The sequence below is a fragment of the Astyanax mexicanus genome, chromosome 9 (assembly GCF_023375975.1).
Source record: "Astyanax mexicanus isolate ESR-SI-001 chromosome 9, AstMex3_surface, whole genome shotgun sequence".
In the NCBI taxonomy this organism is placed as follows: Eukaryota; Metazoa; Chordata; class Actinopteri; order Characiformes; family Acestrorhamphidae; genus Astyanax; species Astyanax mexicanus.
Genome location: NC_064416.1, coordinates 22208076 through 22228650, shown reverse-complemented (window position 1 = coordinate 22228650; position 20575 = coordinate 22208076). Strand labels below are relative to the sequence as shown.

Genomic DNA, 20575 nt, shown 5'->3' with positions numbered 1-20575 from the left:
GTTTTATAATACCGACTTTAATTAATTTAATAAGACTCTTTTCGGATGTTTTCTGTGTGAATGGCTAGCCTAGCCTCGCCTTGTGTCGGGTGTTGATGACGATACTGTAATGGCCGCTCTCACGGTGTGTTGCGGGGTCTATGCGTTACTCCGGTAAAGAGAGAATCACTGATCGGCGCTTTCTTTCTTTATTCCCCGGTTAGATTTCCTCACGGAGGGGGAGAGGCCGGGTAGCCCCACATCGAGCCCCAGTCTCCGCGGCGCTGTGTTGTGAAAGGTGACCGACTGTGTTTTAAGCGCGTGTTTGCTGAGAGTTCTCGTTATTGTTGTTGGCCGCGGCGAGTCGGTGCGAGTCAGGGACGCCGCCGGGCAGCAGTGAGACGAAACGGGACGAGCCCTGCGGCCAGTCGCGGTTATTCTGCAGGGCGGGTGTAGTTTCGGGGGTTGGTGTCGGTCCGGGTCCATGAGCTCGGCTGTAGCGGGGTTTGGGCCGCTCTCTGTCGGGCCTGCTGCTCCTGCTGCTGCGCGGCCACCGGCGGAGCGACGCCTCCTCCTCATTGGCAAATAGGCGAAGCTAAGCTACGCTAGCCAGCTGTAGTCGGCGAGCTAGAAAATTGTCCTTTCGCTCGACCATCTCATGAGTCTCTTGCCGTTATTCCGAGCAGGTAACCTCATTCCAAATTACTTACTAAACTACAATTACATTAACTCTGTATGTTACGAAGTGTGCACGGTGTGAAGCAAGGCCGTTACGGGTGCGGAGACCTCGCTAGCTAACCTAGCTTAGCTAGCCAGTATGCTAAGCTAACAGGCTGTTAAACGGTAACGTTAACATAGCTAACTACTTAACCTAGCTAACGTTAGCTAGTAGGCTATCGTCATTAGCATTAGCATCGCCTTGGGTTGTGTTTATCCCTCCTCGGTGTTAGATTAGCTAACAGCTAACTAACTAGCTAAACAATTAACCGAACTAGTTAACCCAACTATTAGGGCTACACATTTAGCTATATTTTTTTGACAACAAGCACAGTAAACGATATTAAATTAATATAAAACAATGTAAGGGTAGTTAACCTAGCTACATATGACTAATAGTAACGTATATACAGTACAGAAATAATAACATTAATAGTGGATGTAGTTAGAGGTTACGTAACCCTAGTTGCAAGATTATGTGCTAATGCATAGCTAGCTTACATAGTTACATAAATACGTACTCACATATTAACCGTTTTATTAGTATTTTGTTTTTTAGATGACTGTTTAATAGGTTATAGTGTTCATCTTTATTTCTCTATTTTTTATTTATTTATATAAAACCTGAACGTTACAAGTGTAAAATTCAGTATATATGCATGTGTATATTCCCAAACATTTACTTGTTAGGTAGTTTACACTAATAGTCTAAATAAGTCTGCAAGGGTATTTTATTTTTGTATTTTTCGTATTCAGAACAATGTAGGACTAATATAGCTACCTAAGCTAACTGCTTTTCTGTATGTTTAAAACTGTGAAGCATAAAGTATCAATGGTAAAAACGCAATTCTGAGACAAAGTTCCCTGGGGTTAATACATTTTTAACTAAGCATTTTCTTAACAGTCACTTCACTTAATTTAATTAATTGTTTCTTATTAAAGGGAAAGGATAGATTGTTTCACTAAAGGAGTGGTCAAGAAAACAGATTCTATATTTTTATTTTTTAAGGAGGAAACAAAAAAAACTAATAAAACAAAGAGAATAGTTGTTAAACTGAAGGATTTATTAAATGAATAGAGCAAATTGTGGAACTAAGGGGAATGCTTTACTAAATTGACAGAACAATTTATTTTATTGCCAAAAAAAAAATAAGGGAAACATTTGTGTTCTTAAATATTTAGTTTTAACCTTGATCATTTTTTCTGGTCCTGTGGAAACCTTTTCAATCAGAATGTGCTCAGTATTGGAATTTAGGCCTGTTAAGGCCTGTTTTTGAAGACTAAGCCACACTTAGATTTGGTCAGAGTTACCAACCGCTGTCAAGGTTGGTGTTGTACCAGTCCTTGGCTAACAGTTCTGAAAGGCTTCTGAAAACCAAAACTGTGTTAAAGGATATTTACAACCCCTTACGTAGAATTTAGCTTAATATGTATCCAGAAAACCATCCTGGCATGTACTTAAGCAGCAATATATGTTCATATTTTGCTTTGCATGCTAATCATGTAAATATGAATGTTTTTGATTACAGATTGAGTGCTGATGGACACCCCTGAGAGCCCCACACAGTCTCCACAGTCTCCAGAGGAGGAGGAGAAAGGTCTGTCAGACAGTGAGCTGCTGGAATCTCCAGAGTCCCCTACTGAGGGGAACAATGAAGTGTCTGACAGTGAGTTACTAAACGATGAGGAAGGAGGAGGAGGAGGGGGAGAGTCAGACATTGATGATGAAGACAAGGTTGATTTGGGTGGGAGAGCTCCAGGAGAAATATCTGACCAAGACGATGACAAGGTAGACGGGATCGCGGGGAAAGATGTACACCAGCAGGAGAAGTCAGGAACCATTCTGAAAGGTGGGCAACACATGAGCAGATCTCCAGAGCGGGAAGAAGAAGAGGAGATCTTGGAAACCCCTAGGTCACCAGACCCTGAATCACCAGAGCCCGTACATCAACAACCCTTCACCCTTGCTGAAGAAGAGCGTGGGGAAGCCAGCCAAGAAGAAGAAGAGGAGGGAGAGAAGACCACTGGCTTAGGCATGAGTCGTCCAGAGTTGGAGGAGGAGGATGAAGAGGAAAGGACACAAAGGAGGGTAATGGCAGTCAGTGATCTAAAAGATGAAAACTCTTCTGTCTCCAGAGAGCTGGATGAGCATGAGCTGGACTATGATGAAGAAGTGCCTGAGGAACCAAATATTGGTGTTCCAGAGGAGGATGACATGGAGAAGGGTCCTGGTGCTGAGGACGGTGAAGCGAATGAGGAGGAAAAAGACAACAAAGAGGAGGGGAAGAGGAAAAGAAGTGAAAGGAACCCTATCCTCCCCCCAGACCAGGGCAACTCTGATCTTAAGAAATCTGAAGAGACAAAAGGCCAAGAAAGAGGCAGGAGGGATTCCTTTCGTGATAAAAAGAAAGATGAAGATGATGGCGAGATTGATGAAGGAGAAATTGATGTAAGTACTCTTACCATAATTACTAGGATTTGTAGAGTATTTGGACTCTACTAGGTAAGTACACTGTGTTCAAATTATTTAAAAAGATGTTCTTAAGAAAAAGAAAGGGACAGTTAATGCACTCATAGAAATGAACTGTGCCTGGAATATAGAGCTGCATTATAATTGGGAAGGGGGATGACATTGTGATATTTTGTTGTTCTGCAAAACATGTTGTGATATAAAAAAATACAGGAGTTTTCTTCAAAAAGTCAAAAATCCAATAGGTACAATAATATTAACAATGCCCATTTTATGTCCAAGATAGGACAGATATAAATGATATTGAGCTTATTTTATTTCCTTTTGTATTAAGCAAGTTGTAGCATGACGTAATGTTTAAGTCGCCTTTTCTTATGGTGCGCATGCTGTGATGTGCCTTTTTTAGCAATGACTATGCTGAACAATATATTGTGCATCCTTGCTGACATATTGTTATTTGTCAGTCTTAAATATTTCAGATCATCAAATAAATGTAAATATTAGTCCAAGGCAACACAAGTAAACACAAAATACAGTTTTTAAATGAAGTTTTTCTTTATAAAATCCAAACCTACATTGCCCTATGTAAAAGTGGTTTATCACACCTGAGTTCAATTTCTCTAGCTGCACCCAGGCCTTATTACTGCCACACCTGTTCTTAATAGAGGAATCACACTTAAATAGGACCTGCCTGACAAAGCCGAAGTAGACCAGAAGATACTCAAAAGCTAGACATAATGCCAATATCCAAAGAAATTCATGAACAGATGAGAAAAAAAAATAAGGTATGTCAGTCTGAAAAAGGTTATAAAGCCATTTTTTGTGATTTTGTGTATAAAGCCAAGTTTAGGGATTCCAGTGAACCACAGTAACAGCCATTATCCACAAATGGCGAAAACATGTAACAGTGGTGAACCTTCCCAAGAGTGACCGGCCGATCAATATTACCCCAAGAGCACAGCAACCACTCATCCAAAAGGTCACAAAAGACCCTTATGACAAAGTAAAAAAAAAACTGCAAAAAAAAACTTGCCTCAAGTGAGGTCAGCGTTCATGACTCCACTATAAGAAAGAGACTGGTCAAAAATGGCCTGCATAGCAGAGTACCAAGACAGAAACCACTGCTGAGAAAAAAAGAACACTAAGGCTTGTCTCAATTTTGCCAGAAAATGCTGGTAGTATGTGATGGTGTGATTGTCTGGGTCTGGTTTGCTGACTTACTCTGATAAATAGAACCATGAATTCTGCTGTCTAACAAAAAGTCCTGAAAGAGAATGTCCTGCCATCTCTTTTTGACCTCAAACTGAAACGAGTTTGGGTTCTGCAGCAGGACAATGGTCCAAAACACACCAACAAGTCCACCTCTGAATGGCTGAAGAAACCCAAGATGAAGACTTTGGAAGTCCTGACTTGAATGTTAATGACATGCTCTATCATGATCTTAAACAGGACGTTCATACAATTGTTATACAACAATTCTATAAAGAAGAGTTGAGCTAAAATTCCTCCACAGTGATGTGGAAGACTCATTGCAAGCTAGTGCAAATGCCTAATTGCAGTTGTTGCTGCTAAGAATAACCCAACCAGTTATTGGGTTTAGGGGCAAAAACATTTTCTCACAGGGCCATGTAGGTTTAGATTTTTTTTCTCTCTTAATAATAAACACATTTAAAAACTGTTTTGTGTAAACTTGTGTTGTCTTTTACTATTTAAATTGTTTGATGATCTGAAACATTTAAGAGTAACAAACATGCATAAGAAATCATAAATGGGCAAAACATTTTTACACTACTGTATTTAGGGAACATGGAAAGAAAACAACACAAGCACACCGGCTTTATTGACCTCTTTTAATTAGTTATTAGCTAATAGCTATGCTCAAATGTCAGCTGCATAATTTAAGTTGCAGACAGCAAATATATCTGCATGATGTATTAAGTGTTGACAAAGCTCTGCGCTTGCTTCCTCAGCATTACACTTTGAGTTTGGAATAACAAGTATTGCACAAAGATTCAGTTTTTGCCCCCTTATGGTGCAAAACTGGCATAAGCAACAGAGCAACTGTTTTTTTTTTTTCATGTCTGCAATGTTTACTTGGCAGTTTGGTGTAGAGAGGTTTAGCCCAACTGTTTATTAAAAGTCTAAAAAAAAGAGTTTTGGTTTGGTTTGATTTTGGCAGCAGGCAACATGCATGCATCCTAATCAAACAGAGATAATTTACATTTGACATTTATTCACAGAAATCAGCTGGTTTAATTCTTATTAATTAAAATTATTAAAATTTAAATTTAAAATCTTATTAAAATTTAATATGATTTGGAAAAAGTCAAGTAATAAATTTATTCCTGTGCTCAGTAAAAAAATCCACAAACTATTACATAGAGACAAGTATTCAGACATCTAATGATGTAGGCATGCTATTTTTGTGTGTGATTCTGATTTGAAGGGCATAGCCACTAGACACTAGAATAGATATCATGGTTACTTTTTGAAGCAAACAAAACATCTTTTGTCTGTTTAAAAACATCTGAGATAAGATAATGTGTTACTTAGACTGCTTGCAGACCTTTTTGCTTGTAACAAATTAATGGCCGCCAAGGCAGTACCTGCAAAAATGCCCTAAAACACAGAACGATTTAAATGAACTACAGCGCTAAGATATTGTTACACACAAATAACCTTAGACAGAATACAAAATAATTTTGTTTATTATTTTATTACCTGTAGTGCTTACATATATAACTAGATCACTTTCATTTATGAAGCTTTTATTCTAAACACTTTTCTTTTAGTTACATGCTTTTTCTGTTCATTACCATATTATGTGATGTGTTTCAGGATGATGATTTGGAAGAGGGAGAGGTCAAAGACCCCATGGATCGGAAGATCAGACCTAGACCTATCTGCAGGTTCTTTATGAAAGGTAGGGTGCATATTGTTAATGTAGCATATTGTATACTGTAAGTTAATAAAAAAAACTTCCCTTCTCTGTGTGCTGTCACACACACATATTGTTGCTGTTGAAACCACATACTGAATATTAGGGGTGGGAATCGTTTACTATCTCACGATTCGATTCGATTCCGATTTTGGGGGCCACGATTCGATTCAAAATCGATTTTTGATTCAAAACGATTTGAATTATAAAAATTTCTGCTTCTGGCTTATGAATCTTATTGAAAAAAAACCCTCCATAATATACACTGGTCCTGGAGCAAGTAATGTGTTACAAAAACAATAAAATGTGCAGGAATGTGGGTCCTCAGTGACAGAGAAATCACTGGGATATCACAATGACGTTAATGAACAATAAATAAATAATAAATAACACTGCTTTATTACCAGGCTACTAGCGGTGGTGTGTAGGTGACGCTGCTGGGCTGATGTGATGATAGCAGTGAAGCGCTAAAGTTCAGGAGCAGCTGCTGATTAACTAGTTAACTTTAAGGTCGTTGTATTTCTTCAGAAAGGGGGCAGGAGGTGGAGAAATTAATTCATATTGTCCATTCCTTAATTCCTCTGTGATGAGGAGCTGAAATTAGCTCTGATTAGCTTATTGTTATTTTTCCGTTCCGCCTTAAATGCTGCAGCCCGCTGCCACCTGTAGCGTTATTTAAGGTGGAACTGGAAAGTTAGCTAGTTAGCTAGCTAACAGTTACTGAAACTAACTACTAGCGATCTTTTTTATGCTTGTTATGAAGCATTCTGCCATAAAACATTGAAACTACACGTTAATCTAAGGTAATATAGTGCTTGTTCTGCCATCTTACCGGTGATTCTCAAACACCTACGCTCTGTGTGTGTCTGGAAGATCTCCGTTTGAAGGGACAAGCCCTATCCCCAGGGTTGCCAGGTCCAACAAAAATACCCAGCCCAAAATCAGTCTAAAACCCGCCCCTCAGAATCGATTTTGGGACATTTTAAATCGATTCTGAATCGTAGTAAATGAGAATCAAGATTCTTATGTGAATCGATTTTTTGGCACACCTCTACTGAATATTGTAGAAAAGTATAATAAATGCACCAACAGAAATGACTGGCTTTTTCTTCTATTAATGGTTTCAGTGGGGCTAGGTCTGGCCTTACGTCACTAAGGAGGCCAGTGTGATTCTTCACTTACGACACTGAATAACTGATAGTACTGCATATTGTGCTCAGGGGCTGTAGTGGTCCTTTCAGAGATATTGTAGGCTTAACTCAGCAAAACACTGATGAAGAGAGGTGCCTACCTGATGAACACTGTGAAGATCTTCTGAGGTAGTTGATGATTTAGAATATGAGTACAGGCCCCTGTCTGTAACCCCAGAGGTTGGGTGCAATACAGTATGTATTATTTCACTTTTTGTTCTCCTGTTAAGTTACTGGAGATCAAGCTTTGTTTAATTTCATACTGAAGACATGTTCAGTTGCCGTCTGAGCATTTAGTGCATCTCTATGGTTATGACACTAGAGGGAGCTTTTGTACATAATTTCCTGTAAAAGTTGCTGAAGTATGGAGAACCATTTGTTGGTTTTGTATGGTTTATGATGTTCATGATTGTGTTAGGCTTTCATAAAATGTCTCATCATGTATGAACTATGCAAAATCTTTGTACTTTCTTACATTTCTGAAAGTATTATAGTAGTTTTATATTTAAGTTAATGGTTAATTCATGCAGTTGAACTGAAAAAACAATTTTGAATAAAATGTAAATGTGTCAAATCTACCACAATATGATTCACTGCAAACTTAAACAAATGTCCCAAAAACACCCTTAAAGCTTCACAGTAAAAAAAAAAAAAAAAGAAAGAAATACAAAATAGACTGCTTTCAATACAGAATGCCTATATTATCACAGTATGGATTTTTTATTGTTTTAAGAATTTGATCTGTATTACTGTGCAAAATTGAATGTGGCACACCACTAGTTGCTGTATTGCTGTGTATTAAAATTAACATATCATCTTTCTTTGAGTGCTTATAAACTGTAACACTGGTTTGTTCTGACAGTGACTTTTTGCTCAGTTGCTACATACTGTTGTCATTTTGTGCATTTCTAGACTATAACAGCAGGTGTAGCTATTTTACACATGTCCTGCAGAATATTTACCCTTATTTTATATTTGATAGCAATAACATGTATTAATTGCACTGCATGTAAATGAGTTCAGTCAAACACTTGTGTATGAAAATAAGAACAATGTTGTTGTTTTTTTGTTTTTTTTGGTAGGTAATTGCACCTGGGGAATGATCTGTAGGTTTATCCACCCTGGAGTGAATGATAAAGGCAACTACTCCCTCATCTCCAAGCCAGACCCCTTCTCTGCAAATGGAGCTCCTCCTGGAGGAGGAGGAGGAGGAGGAGCAGCAGCAGGAGGAGCAGCAGCAGGGGCAGGGGGCGCTGGAGGAGGCCCTCTCCCACTAATGCCCTCAAACCCCTGGGTATGAAATAATAGGCAGACAATTTTTTTTTGTCCACAAGGTGTCTGGAACTGAATCTCAGTAATGTGAATGTAAAAGCATTGTCATGTAGTGTCATTGCATCAATGTAGGTGTGCTGTCTGCTTCACACAGGGGGGTCCTGCCATAGAGGAACTGCCACCTCCGCCCCTTCCTGCGGAGCCTCCAGTAGAGAGTGCTTGGGAGAGGGGCCTTAGACATGCCAAAGAGGTATGATACCATAAATGTCTCTATAAGGATTTGCCGGTCATCAGAAAACCCTTTTCAGGAAAACCCTGTTTCAGGGTCATTAGAATAAAAGGGAATTTTAGAGGCATTCTAGTGACCATTTCACATTTTGATATGTTGTGTCACATTGACCGGACTTTCTGTGATCTCATCGATTCAAATGAGTTAAACCATGGATCTTGCCGTGGTTTCAGTTTTTCCCCCATGTCTTGCTGCTGTTGAGATAACATCTTTTTAAAATGTTGTAGTCTTTATTCAAATTAGATTCAAACAGTCGTGGTTATTGTTTTTTTATAATTTTTTTTTTATTTTGGTTTGTGGTTTATATCCGCAGTTGGTAAATAAATTAATATGGATTTTCCCTTTTGGAGTGAGTGAAGAAGTAATGTGTAGAATATGAATGTGGTTCTAACGCTAATCTGTGGGTTGCCTCAGGTTTTGAAGAAAGCTACAATCCGCAAAGAACAGGAGCCTGACTTTGAAGAAAAGCGCTTCAACGTCACCATTGGTGAAGATGAGCGGGAATTTGACAAAGAAAACGAGTTCTTCAGGGATCGAGGCTATCGCATCACAAGGGAAATTAGAGATCCTGGGTACGAGTTAAGCTTCATGCTCTGGCTGCAAGATGCTATTGTTATTAGGGATGTCATGATACTATAAATTTGCTGGTCAGCACCAATAACATTTAAAGTTGTACCATTCTTGATAACTTAAATTCAGACAAACACACACAAAAAAATACACAAGAAAATAATAATAAAAAAACATATCAAGAGAATAGGTTTAAAATATGTAACAAAAGCTGTGCAAATAATGTAGGCGTAATAAATAGTAAAACAAGATTTTAATTTTAAAAAGATCTGTGACATGTAGCCTTCAGCAAACTTGTTGCATAGTACGTCAACAGTGGTACCCAGTCTGGGCAAACCACCAGGTTCCCTTGTTGATTAGAACAAAAAGTACACTAAATTCTAATGTCGAGTCCATCACTAATGTACACTGAAGCACCATCTAGCAATCATTGTGTCGATGACTGCTTTTTCATAAGGAGTGTTTTGGCTAATTGGGTAAATCCAACCTGCTTCTTCTAGTTGTTCATTGTTAAATTCTTTAATTGCTTTTTCTTCAAAAGCAAGACATACATTTAGACTATGAAAGTTATGTTTTAGTAAAAGTGGCAGAATGAGTAAAAACCTACAAAACAAATATGTAACCTGGGAAATAACTTCTTGCCTATTTAGAAGTAATTGTATTGCTTCTGTTCTGAGTACTTTCAGATATGAACTTGCAGAACTCTCAGATATTGAACAAACCATGCTTTCATAATGTGTGTAATTTTCTTTTAATGTTTGCCTAAGTAAATTCAGAATCTTCTTGTTCTCATGACTGAGAGTTTTGAGTTGTGAAATGAGTTGCTTTAGGATAATTGTAGTTGGAATTAAACCTTTTATATTTGAATAGTGGGAAACAATGTTTGTTTATTTGTTTACCAGTTTAGCACTCAATTTCCTTGCTAAATCCTTCCTCTTCCTGTTAACTTGCAGTGAAATTGAATTCAGAGACCCTTTGTATAGGTAAGCTAACTTTTTTTTTTTATGCATTTTCTCTATGTTCTGTAATGTTATACCGTCATTTTGTTAATACTGTAGTATGGAATGTATGTTACATTATGTGTCTAACATGTTTAATCTACTTACTTTTTCAACCTACTACTAAATAACTACTCTTGTTACAGTGACCCATATGCTGATCCTTATTACGACTATGAAATGGAAGCCTTGTGGAGAGGGGGCCAGTATGAGAACTTCAGGGTTCAGTATACAGAGACCCCTCTGCCGTACCACTACAGCGTGAGTTATATTTTTCACAGCTCACTGATCACTTTCTTTCTTAAGTAATTCTTCCAGCAGTTAGTTTAGTTGCTTCATTTATTTGGCAGTTGTGTCTCAGTAGTAAGAGCTATGTGCTAACCACTGACTGCTAATCTGCCACTCTTGGGGGGGGGGGGGGCGGTGGGTTGGGCTTTCCCTAAACCACTCTACTCCAGAGGTGCTGCCCTGTGATTCTGAATGTTTGAATGCTATTGTACTGTATGTGTGTTTACATTAGGATCGAGAGCGTGAGCGAGACCCCCATGAACGCCATCGTGAAAGGGAGCGCGAGCGAGAAAGAGACCACCGCGAGCGAGAGCGCAGGCAGAGGGAGCGCGAGAGGGAAAGAGAACGTGAACGAGAGAAAGAGAGACAGCGCAGGAAGGAGGAGTGGGAGCGGGACCGGCTAAAACGAGATGAAAAAGAAGGGCGACCTAGAGAGCGGCCGCTGCGAGAGCCACGGGAGAAAAAAGAAGAAAAGGACAAGCCTCTTAAATCACGTTCACCCACTAATATGCCCCCCAGGTAAGTCATCAAAATGTGTTCTAAGCTTTAAGTGATCAGTGGTATCAGGTCTGGAAGCAGAGTTAATATTGACTGTGGAGAGAGCCTATGTGGTACTAGTCATTGTGTATGCTAGGGGTGAAACGATTACTTGAGTAATTAGTTACTCGATTTAAAAAATTGATTGATTAATTTTCTGTGCCTCGAGGACTTTTAATGTGAAACAGCATGCTTAGCGTTATGTTACACACACAGCAAGCAGGTGGAGGAGGCGGAGGTTTTTAGAGCGGAGAGCAGATCAATTTAACTTATAATAAATCAATGAGATTACCATTAATGTACCTTAATAACATAACGACAATGCTGTGGTTAGTTTATTACAACAGAGACAAGTTTTAGACGTGATACAGGCTTTATGTAATCAATAAACACAGCACTGTGGAGTTTATAAATAAATGTTAAGTTAGCTGGCCATGAACTTACTGTATTGTCATTTAAATAAGATGCACAGCATAAAGCCAATGTTCATGCCTTTTTTATTGAGTAATGCCCTATATTTAATACTTACAAGAAATCCTAAGTTTAAATAATTTAACTTAATTTATTAAATTATTACTTGTGGTAGGTATGTCTATTTTGTGTTTTATTTATTTCTATTTGTTTTTGCAATGTGGAAATGTATATGGTGAATTTAAAAACTAAACCAATTGGTCATTCATTAAGTAAAATTTCTTATTTTATGAAATCTCTTATTTTGTGTTTTATCCGATTACTCCATTAATCTAATTGATTTTTCAGTAGAATACTCGATTACTTAAATAATCGATAGCTGCAGCCCTAGTATATGCATGTTCGTAACTCTGAGAATTAGTGTGTGCTTTGGCCTGTTGGCAATCTTCCATGAGGCAAACAAGTAGCTTGTGCTAAAACTATGCTAAACGTGTTAAAAAGTCTGTGTTCAAACACCTGATGAAAAAAGGGTCTTTAAATGAGGTGTACATTTCAGTAGACTAGGGTTAAATGGGATTAACATGGAGTGCATAAAGCTCACCTGCCAACTCAGCATGAAGCGAGACAGTCAAAAGGGTTTTTTCTTATGGAATTGTAACAAAACTACCCATGTCTAGATTTAAAGGTTAGCAAATGACTTTGCATTTTACTTTCAGTCAGGTCAGTTAATACAACCCATAGAAATACATTATACAATCATATTGCCTGAATAGTAGTAGTAGTAGTAGTAGTAGTAGCAGTACTACTACTAGTAGATGATGCTTAATAATCATGGTGGACATTTTTATAGTTTTTATAGTTGGATTTAGAATTTTTATTAAGATCACTGTTCAACAAAGAAATATTTGTCCCCCTCATAATTAGCTCAGGAAGCTTTGCTAATAGCCACTACATAAAACATTGATTAAAAAAAATAATAATAATTTTTAGTGTAGGTTTGCTATCTGTAAGGAACACAAACAAGCCTTTACCAGTTTATTTACAAATCATCCATTCAAATCTTAAGGTGCAAATTAAAAATTTCAGTGTTACGTGTAGGAGCAAACAGTTCACCATCCAGTAAGAGTGTGGGAGCAGGATGACGTCTAAAAATATTACACAAATGAATCTGAAATCTGAAATATTAAGAACTTTATTCTAAATGCTTGCATGCTAAACAACAGGTCACAAAGCCTAGGACAAATTGCATTCTTTGGCATGTGTTGTGCTAATTTCAGTTTGTATTGGTTCTATAAACCAAGAATGCTACTTGGTGACAAGAGTCCCCACAGTTCTATACTATACTCTTGGGCATAGTTTGCCTTGAATGTGTGAAAAAAGGTTTCTCAAAAATTCCTTAACTACAGACCTGTACATTACTCCAGTGATTCTAAAGTGTTGTAATTTGGCCTCTCTTGAACTGAAAATTTCACTTTTGTCTTTGTTTGCGTCAGTTCCTTTTTGGCTGTTATTGAAATGAGTATTACAGAGATATCTGAGGATAGATATTTTGCAGCAGATTATTGTTCGCTTTGACCCTTTAGATTTATGTAACATGTAAGGAATTGCTACTGAAGAGAAAGGCAAGGGGTCTGGTTTCAGTGGATATTATTGATGTTGAGCAGCAGGTGCTGGGATTGTCCTTCTTCAAAAGACTTTGGCAGGGATAATAAGCGGAAACTCCTTTATACTCTTTTCAGTGCCGGGAAGAAAATATTTCCTTAATGTCTGTGTATGAACCTGATTCAGATTGTTGTCACTGTTTGGATCATTATTCTGGGACAAATGTACTGTTAGAAGAAAAATATGTAGTGGACAGAAGGGAATGCTCTAGAAATGTATTTTTTTTAGCTAATGTAAATATCCAAACTGTTTACAACTTGTAGCTTTTAGATGGAAAAATCTCGTAAACCTACTTTTCTAGTAATTCTGCCAGCTTAAGCTCATTAGTTCTGCAGTTTTTTTAAATGAAGTGGTGATTCTCTACTGAATTCAAACTGACTGTAGCTGGTTAGTGTGGTCACAGTTTTGTGATATCTAATAATTGATTGAGGATATTGGACTCTGTCTGTAGCCTTCCACTGCTTTCAGTTTTTAGACATTTATCAGAATGAGGTAGCCCAAACACAAAATTCCTTTTCATCAGTTATGAACATGGGGAAACCCCAGAACTGTCTTATATTAGCATTTTTTTTTAGAAGATTAGAAGAAGAACCCCTTTAGCAAGTTGGGTGTCTGAAGTTTCTCCTTTGTGAATAATTAACACTTAGGGACTCTTTTTCTGCAGGTAGTTGAGTTTAGTTTCATGATAAATTCCATTTGGTCCCTTCATATTCTACTCTGAGCCTTGTTCTTTTTAGGAAGTACTGCCTGGGAAATGTTGTAATAGTAAAACAATGTTTCAGAAATAAAACTCCAAGCTGTTGGTCCAGTCTTGTGAGGTGCCTTGGTAATGATGAATAGCCCAAGATTATGCCACATATATTAACTTTCATTATTAAACAGTGTAAAAATAGTAGTAGACCTTTTCAATATTTTTGTTTGTTTTTGGTTTTTCTTTCATATTCTAAGCAGTAATATTCCTGATAAGGCAAAAGTATAAAATATTTATGGCTTAATGTGTGATCACTCAAAATATACAACAGTAAGATTTCTATGGGTATATACGCTAAAAAGGAGCTACACTTTTTTCATGTGATAACCGTGGATGTCCTGGGAACTTCCTCAAGAACTGAATAATGTTACAGCTCTTGTGCATGATTGGTGCAAGTGCGCACTCTTACCAGAGGGATCTCTAAATCCCATTACAAGCTTTCCCTTTATAAGTTCTGAAAGGAGATAAAGATTTAAAGATGAAACAGACAGTGGAACTGTCTGAGCTGTACTGGAATCTTGAAGCTCTCTTGGTAGTGCTCTGGTTTTGACCTTCATCTTCAGGTGCAGATGAGCTGATCCATTTTTGTTTTTTTTTATGCCAGTGTCCGGGTTTTGGACTTAATTTAGGCAGGCGATGACAATACTACATAGCTCCACCCTCTTGGAGTCTTAGCAACCTGGCGAGCTTAAGCTAAACGAAGAGATGCTGATGCAGCACTGAAGATCTTGGACCAGTTGCCCACGTATCCCATTCCATTTCACCGATACAACTCTGGAAAAAATTAAGAGGCCACTTCAGTTTCTGAATCACTTTCTCTGATTTTGCTGTTTGTGTGTATATGTTCGAGTAAAATGATACATAAAAATATTGTAATTTAGAGCATTTATTTACAGAAAATGAGAACTGGCTGATATAAAAAAGATGCCAAACTTTCAGACCTCAAATAATGCAAAGAAAACAATTTCCATTTCATAAAGTTTTACTAGATCAGAAGTCGATATTTGGTGCAAAAACCCTGGTTTTAATCACAATTTTTATGCATCTTGGCATGTTCTTCTCCACCAGTCTTACGCACTGCTTTTAAATAACTTGATGCCACTTCTGGTGCAGTTCAGCTTTGTTTGATGGCTTGTGATTATCCATCTTCCTCTTGATTATATTACAGAGGTTTTTAATTTGGTAAAATCAAAGAAACTCGTCATTTTTAACTGGTCTCTTATTTTTTTCCTGAGCTGTATATGCTGCAGTGAGGCAGCTAAGGGGCAATGAGAGACACAGCGCAGCTTTAATATTTGAGTATTTTACCATATTTATGTTGTATATTTTTAAATGAAAGCCTGCTGAATGCTCTTCTTAAAACCAGAGTATTATACAGAAAGAAATCAATAAGTTAAATTACAATTTAAATAAAGTTCCTTGGTCCTGGAATGGACAGACCCCAAGGGGGTTTCCTTAGAGAGAAAGTGTTGAATTCTCTGAATTTCTTAGTAGAGAAATCTGCAAGGTCAATTTAGTTTGCACCATGATGACCAATCATCTACCACTACATTAAGGCACCTAAAACCACAATCTCTCTGTCAACAAATTGGATGAAAGGATAATGCTGTAGATATGGAGTATCCCTGTTTATGATTTGTGACATGCAATAGGTAAGGCATGATGTCATTCAACTGTTGATGTGATTTTAATTGCATGCATCCTGTAGATCAGGGAGGTTTAACTTGCAGTAACATGTATCATTATACTTTGCTTAGTTTCAGCTAAGTTGGTTTGGTGGTGTGTCCGTTCTCCGGAAGTTTGTTTGGTTGTTGACAGCTTTTTTTTCTCTCTCTCTCTCTCTCTCCGTCTTTATTGCTTCGTGTTTCTGTGGTTTTAATGCAGTGAATATGTGGTCACTTGAATGTAGAACAGTGAGATTTTCACAGGGTTCCCCTTGTGTGTGTGTATGCATGTGTATAGTGGAAAAAAGGAAGAACATCTCCACTTCATGTGATTACCATGGATGTCCTGGGAACTTGAATGTTTCCTCAAGAACAAAAAAATCGTAGTTCGTTATTCCTTATTTCTGAGTTTCTACTTTTTCTATTAGCTGCAGCCATATTAGAAGTTAAGTCAACTTCATACCAAATCTGCCCTTTTTTTGGGTGTGTTGGAAAGTGCTTTCACACCTACTTTGTTTGGTTTAGACCTTCTAACTTAAGTTTACTTAAAACATTTAGACCAAACATGTAAAGAACACAGTTTGGTCTGACCAAACGAGGTGGTCTTGCTCTGGATCACAGGGATCCATAGTTTGATTCGTTTGCATTGCTTTAATTTAGACTTTCAAATCTATTACAGACCATTGAAGCACGCTGTCATCACCCTTTAAACATGTGAACAAGATATTAACCCACCACAGTTGTCTTGTCTGCCAAGCATAAAAATTGTGCTGCATTAGCAGTATGGCTGCATCAAATGTTTATGTAGTCAACTAATTGTTTCAGCTGTAGTTAGCCGTTTTTGTGAGCATTTGTTGTTATGCTATAAATGTGTTTTAATTGAAATTGAAATAGGAACCAGTGCTGTAAGTTTAAAAGGTTCGTACACTTTCTTTTTCTTACAGTGCAGTAGGAACAAAAATAGAAATTCAATTAATTGGATTCAATTAGATATTCAAACTGTGGGGAGGCGGGAGATAAATATTTAAATGATGCTTTCATTGGTCTTATTTCAGATTTTTTCACAATCATATTTATTTATGTTTCTTTATTTTATTATGTACAATAAATATATATACTGTGTTAGTTTGCCGAAGTGTCAAGTGGGCCCCAGGAATAACATATTGGTATACCTCTTATTTCATTAATGCATCCCATTTATTATGTATTAATAGAAAAAAACACTTTAAATAAAAATTGAGATTTAATTAGTCATATTCCAATAGGAAATAACTGGCGAGCCTTTGCTAGGTTGTATGCTAATGTAAACACAGGCTAAGACAGTTGCGCTAAACTGGGATGAAGTGTTGTAAATAAAGAATATAGTTCTCTCTCCTTAGCGCAGTTTCCTGTTGATACTGCGAGTAGAGAGCTGTGAGTGTAAACCCCACAGATTTGTATGCCTAGTATATGAGTCAGTGGTTTTGTTGATACTGTGCCTCATGTCCATGCTGTGCTCTAGTATTCATGTTTACAAGATAATTGGAATATATCTTTCATAATTGCGTCATAGTAAACATTGTGAGTGTTTGAATGTGTTGCACTAAAGCAGATCACATCATCATCTCCCGCCCCACCCACCCCCATCTCTCCTATCTCTCCTATCTCTCACAAATACACATGTGTGCTAGGTGTTCCTCTCAGAAGTAGAGTATCTTGAAATCCTGGAGATCACTTTGTTTCCTTTTACTCGGTTTCATCACTCTATGAGGTCACAAAGGTGCTATCAGGGTGTCCATCATCATAGCAGCTCCTGTGTGTACTCATGAGTAATGAGGGAGTGTCAGGGCAGTTCCTGTAGTTTTACTCCATTGTGTGGACGGACAGATTAACACTTCCTTTCCTGTCTCTGAAACTTGTGTGTACATAGTAGAAGTGGTTCATTCATAATAATATAATAGTCTTCCTTTATTCTGATGTAAGCAGTACAGTACCAGGAAAATTATCTTCTAGCGTATCCCAGGCTAGAAAGCCCAGGTGAGAGTGCAGGGTCAGTCAGGTCACAGCAGTCTTGGAGCAGAAAAGTCTAGGGCCTTAATAAAGGATCCAGCTAAGCAAGGATTCAGCAACTCTCTAATCAATAACGCAATTATTGAACGAAAATACTAGGCCAAAAAAAAACTGTATACATTATATATACCCTTTTATATATTATTTATACAGAACAAATATATTTATTTGAAGTCATATTGCAGTTTTTTTTTTCTTTCTTTTTTCAATAAATATATATATATATATATATATATATATATATATATATATATATATATATATATATATATATATATGTATGAGGCAGCCAAGATAAAGAGGTTTATCTAAGCTAGTTTAGAAGGTCTATTTGCATAATTTAAATAAAATTAATTTAAATAAAGAATTCAGCATTTCTTTTTACACTTTTGGGAATTGGACTTTAAATTCCCACCTTTTCGTGAACAAGGTGTTTTTGAAGGTGAACAAGGTGTTTGCATTTCTTTCCAAAACTTTATCTGCCTTTCTCTGTGCAAATTTCCCTAACACATGCCTTGAGAAACAGTGCTGTGGTACATTTTTGACCAACACTGCACTGTTTTAGTAAATTTATGTTTAGATTAGCACTACTGAGGTAAGTGGACAGCTAGCTAATCGAGTGACTAGAACAGCACTCCTGATGTAAATTCATGATTAGAATAGTGCTGCTGAGGTAAATGTGTGCACTTTGTCTGTTGGGATGTTAATGTTAAGTTTTCAACAAATATTTTAAAACTGCAGTTTGTATTTAGCCTATGTAATTTATTCAAAGCACTGATGTACTAGTCTATAAACAGAAAACACAATTATTAACATTTCTCTAGCAATTAAGTCTGTGTATTGGCAAAAAACCTGGTGATGCAATATGTATGATGATACATGGATTATAATTTAAATAATGTGACTGCATAATTGTAAGCACCACAATTTTTGGCATTTTATTTTTTTATCACAACACAAAATCAAAACACAGTACAACATATTTGTTGAACAAGATACTCTTGTTCAAATCCTTGTTTAAAATGTATTATTTATGGGTCAAATATGTTTACTCTTTTTTTTTTTTTTTTTTTTTTTTTTTTTTCCCATTATGGAATGTTTATCCTCCCCTTTCCCCTAGTTTGCCCCCAAGTGCACCCATCTAGGAAAAACAGAAAAAACATTTCTGCTTGGGATCACTTTGTTTCTAAATATAGCTTTGCGTCTATTTTTAGCACCCGTGCTCTGCGGGCAGTTTACTGTTGTGTCATCCATGAGGAATTTCTTTTAGACACGTGACTGCTTTTACTGCCGTCAGGCCTTTTTGTCCAGAGGCTTAGCAAACGTAAAGTTCCTCAGTTTTTCATGTTACCCCATAGCCCTGTTCTCTCCTTACCTAGATCTGCAACATCTCTCGTACCATTGTGTTGTACTTTACATTTCTGAAATGCTTCTGGTTATGGATAGTATGTTGTGAGAATAGATCTGAAAATAAATGGAAACTATGTGGACCAGTAGTTCATGCAGCCTCTGAAGTTACTTTTCCATCAGTCGAATGGAAAAACACCATTGGCATATAAGAGGGAAAGTCCCACATGTTTTTTTTATGTCTTTTTTTTATTCATATGTATTTTTAAATAGACTTTCTCTAAAGAAGAAGTGACTTGTGACTTTTTCTCTTTTCATGTGTAAGTTCCTCTTGCACTAAATCATGTTTTTAACGGGTTAAAAGGCAGATGAACTTATATGTTGGGTTTCTTAAGATATGATGCACTGTATCACTACAGCATCCTGACAGAGTATTTTTTTTTCCTTAGTGGAGATTTTGCAATGTGAACTTTGGGTGAATTTATACTGGATTGTTTAGTAACTTGAGAGTCTTGATGTAATTTGAGGTTTGATGGTTAATGTGTGTTGTAAACTTTCAAGAAGTTTTTTGCTGTTTGCTTACACTGGTACTGGTTCTTAAGCCAACGCTCAGATGTATAAATAGATGGTCCTGAGAAAGGTTAGGTAATCATTTTACTTCACTGTTGTCACTGTTAAAATATGGTAATATATAGTAATAGTAATATTGACTTATTTTTGCTGTTTCAGTATTATTTTGTTCCATTTGCAAATGTTTGTAGTAGGTAATCACAACTGGTTTGCTTAAGAGCAGCACTGTTTTGTAGTGATAGCTCTGTTAGCTCAAATCACACATCCACAGAGTATTAGACAGCTCAGTGTGGTTGCCTACAACACAAAACTTGACTGGTTCTGCTGTGTCTAATGATCTAGCAGGCAACACACCGCACAAGCAGTGTTAAAGTTAAATGAGGCTCAAAACGCACCTGTAGAAGATAATGCTTCAAACCTGAGAGCACACAGTGTTTTCGTCTGTTTTGAGGCACATCTTGCAGCTTGGTCGTCCCAGTGTAGTGGTTTTGTATTTCATTTGATAAGAGAACCCACTCTGTGACCATCTTGAATGCACATGAATGAATGAGTTTTTTTGGGGGGGCCGTGGACTAGATAGGCATAGAACTTTTATTAGAAACAATGTAATTTTGAATTACTGCCCTTATTTAAACCTAATCATATCAGTTATACTGCCCATCTTTAATGACATATGCTCATTTTTATTAATAACATACACTCTGGTGTCCTTTTCCTTCTATTTCCCTAAAACATTGCACAGGAATGCAAACGGCTAGTCAAGACAGTTCCGTTAAACATTTTACCAGTCTCAGAACAAAATAGTTTGACACTGTCAATTAACATAGCAGTACTTATTCTTCAGCTGCTTACTGGAATATCCTGTTCTACCTT

General features: G+C 37.2%; 1 protein-coding gene across 5 annotated transcripts in view; it reads left to right on the top strand.

Moving 5' to 3' along the window:
• Positions 1–147: 147 nt before the first annotated feature.
• zc3h18 (zinc finger CCCH-type containing 18) overlaps positions 148–20575 on the top strand; it is a 30769-nt gene continuing 10341 nt past the window's right edge. For 4 of the 5 annotated variants that reach the window (XM_015605794.3, XM_015605793.3, XM_007249212.4 and 1 more), the window contains exons 1-9: positions 535–665; positions 2226–3145; positions 6005–6089; positions 8377–8588; positions 8721–8816; positions 9270–9427; positions 10379–10408; positions 10570–10684; positions 10944–11230. In XM_015605794.3, the coding sequence (XP_015461280.3) occupies positions 2237–3145; positions 6005–6089; positions 8377–8588; positions 8721–8816; positions 9270–9427; positions 10379–10408; positions 10570–10684; positions 10944–11230 (1892 nt within the window). In that variant the 5' untranslated portion in view covers positions 535–665; positions 2226–2236. Of the gene's footprint in view, positions 278–534; positions 666–2225; positions 3146–6004; positions 6090–8376; positions 8589–8720; positions 8817–9269; positions 9428–10378; positions 10409–10569; positions 10685–10943; positions 11231–20575 lie in introns of those variants that run through there. The other variant, XM_007249211.4, reaches the window with a different exon arrangement.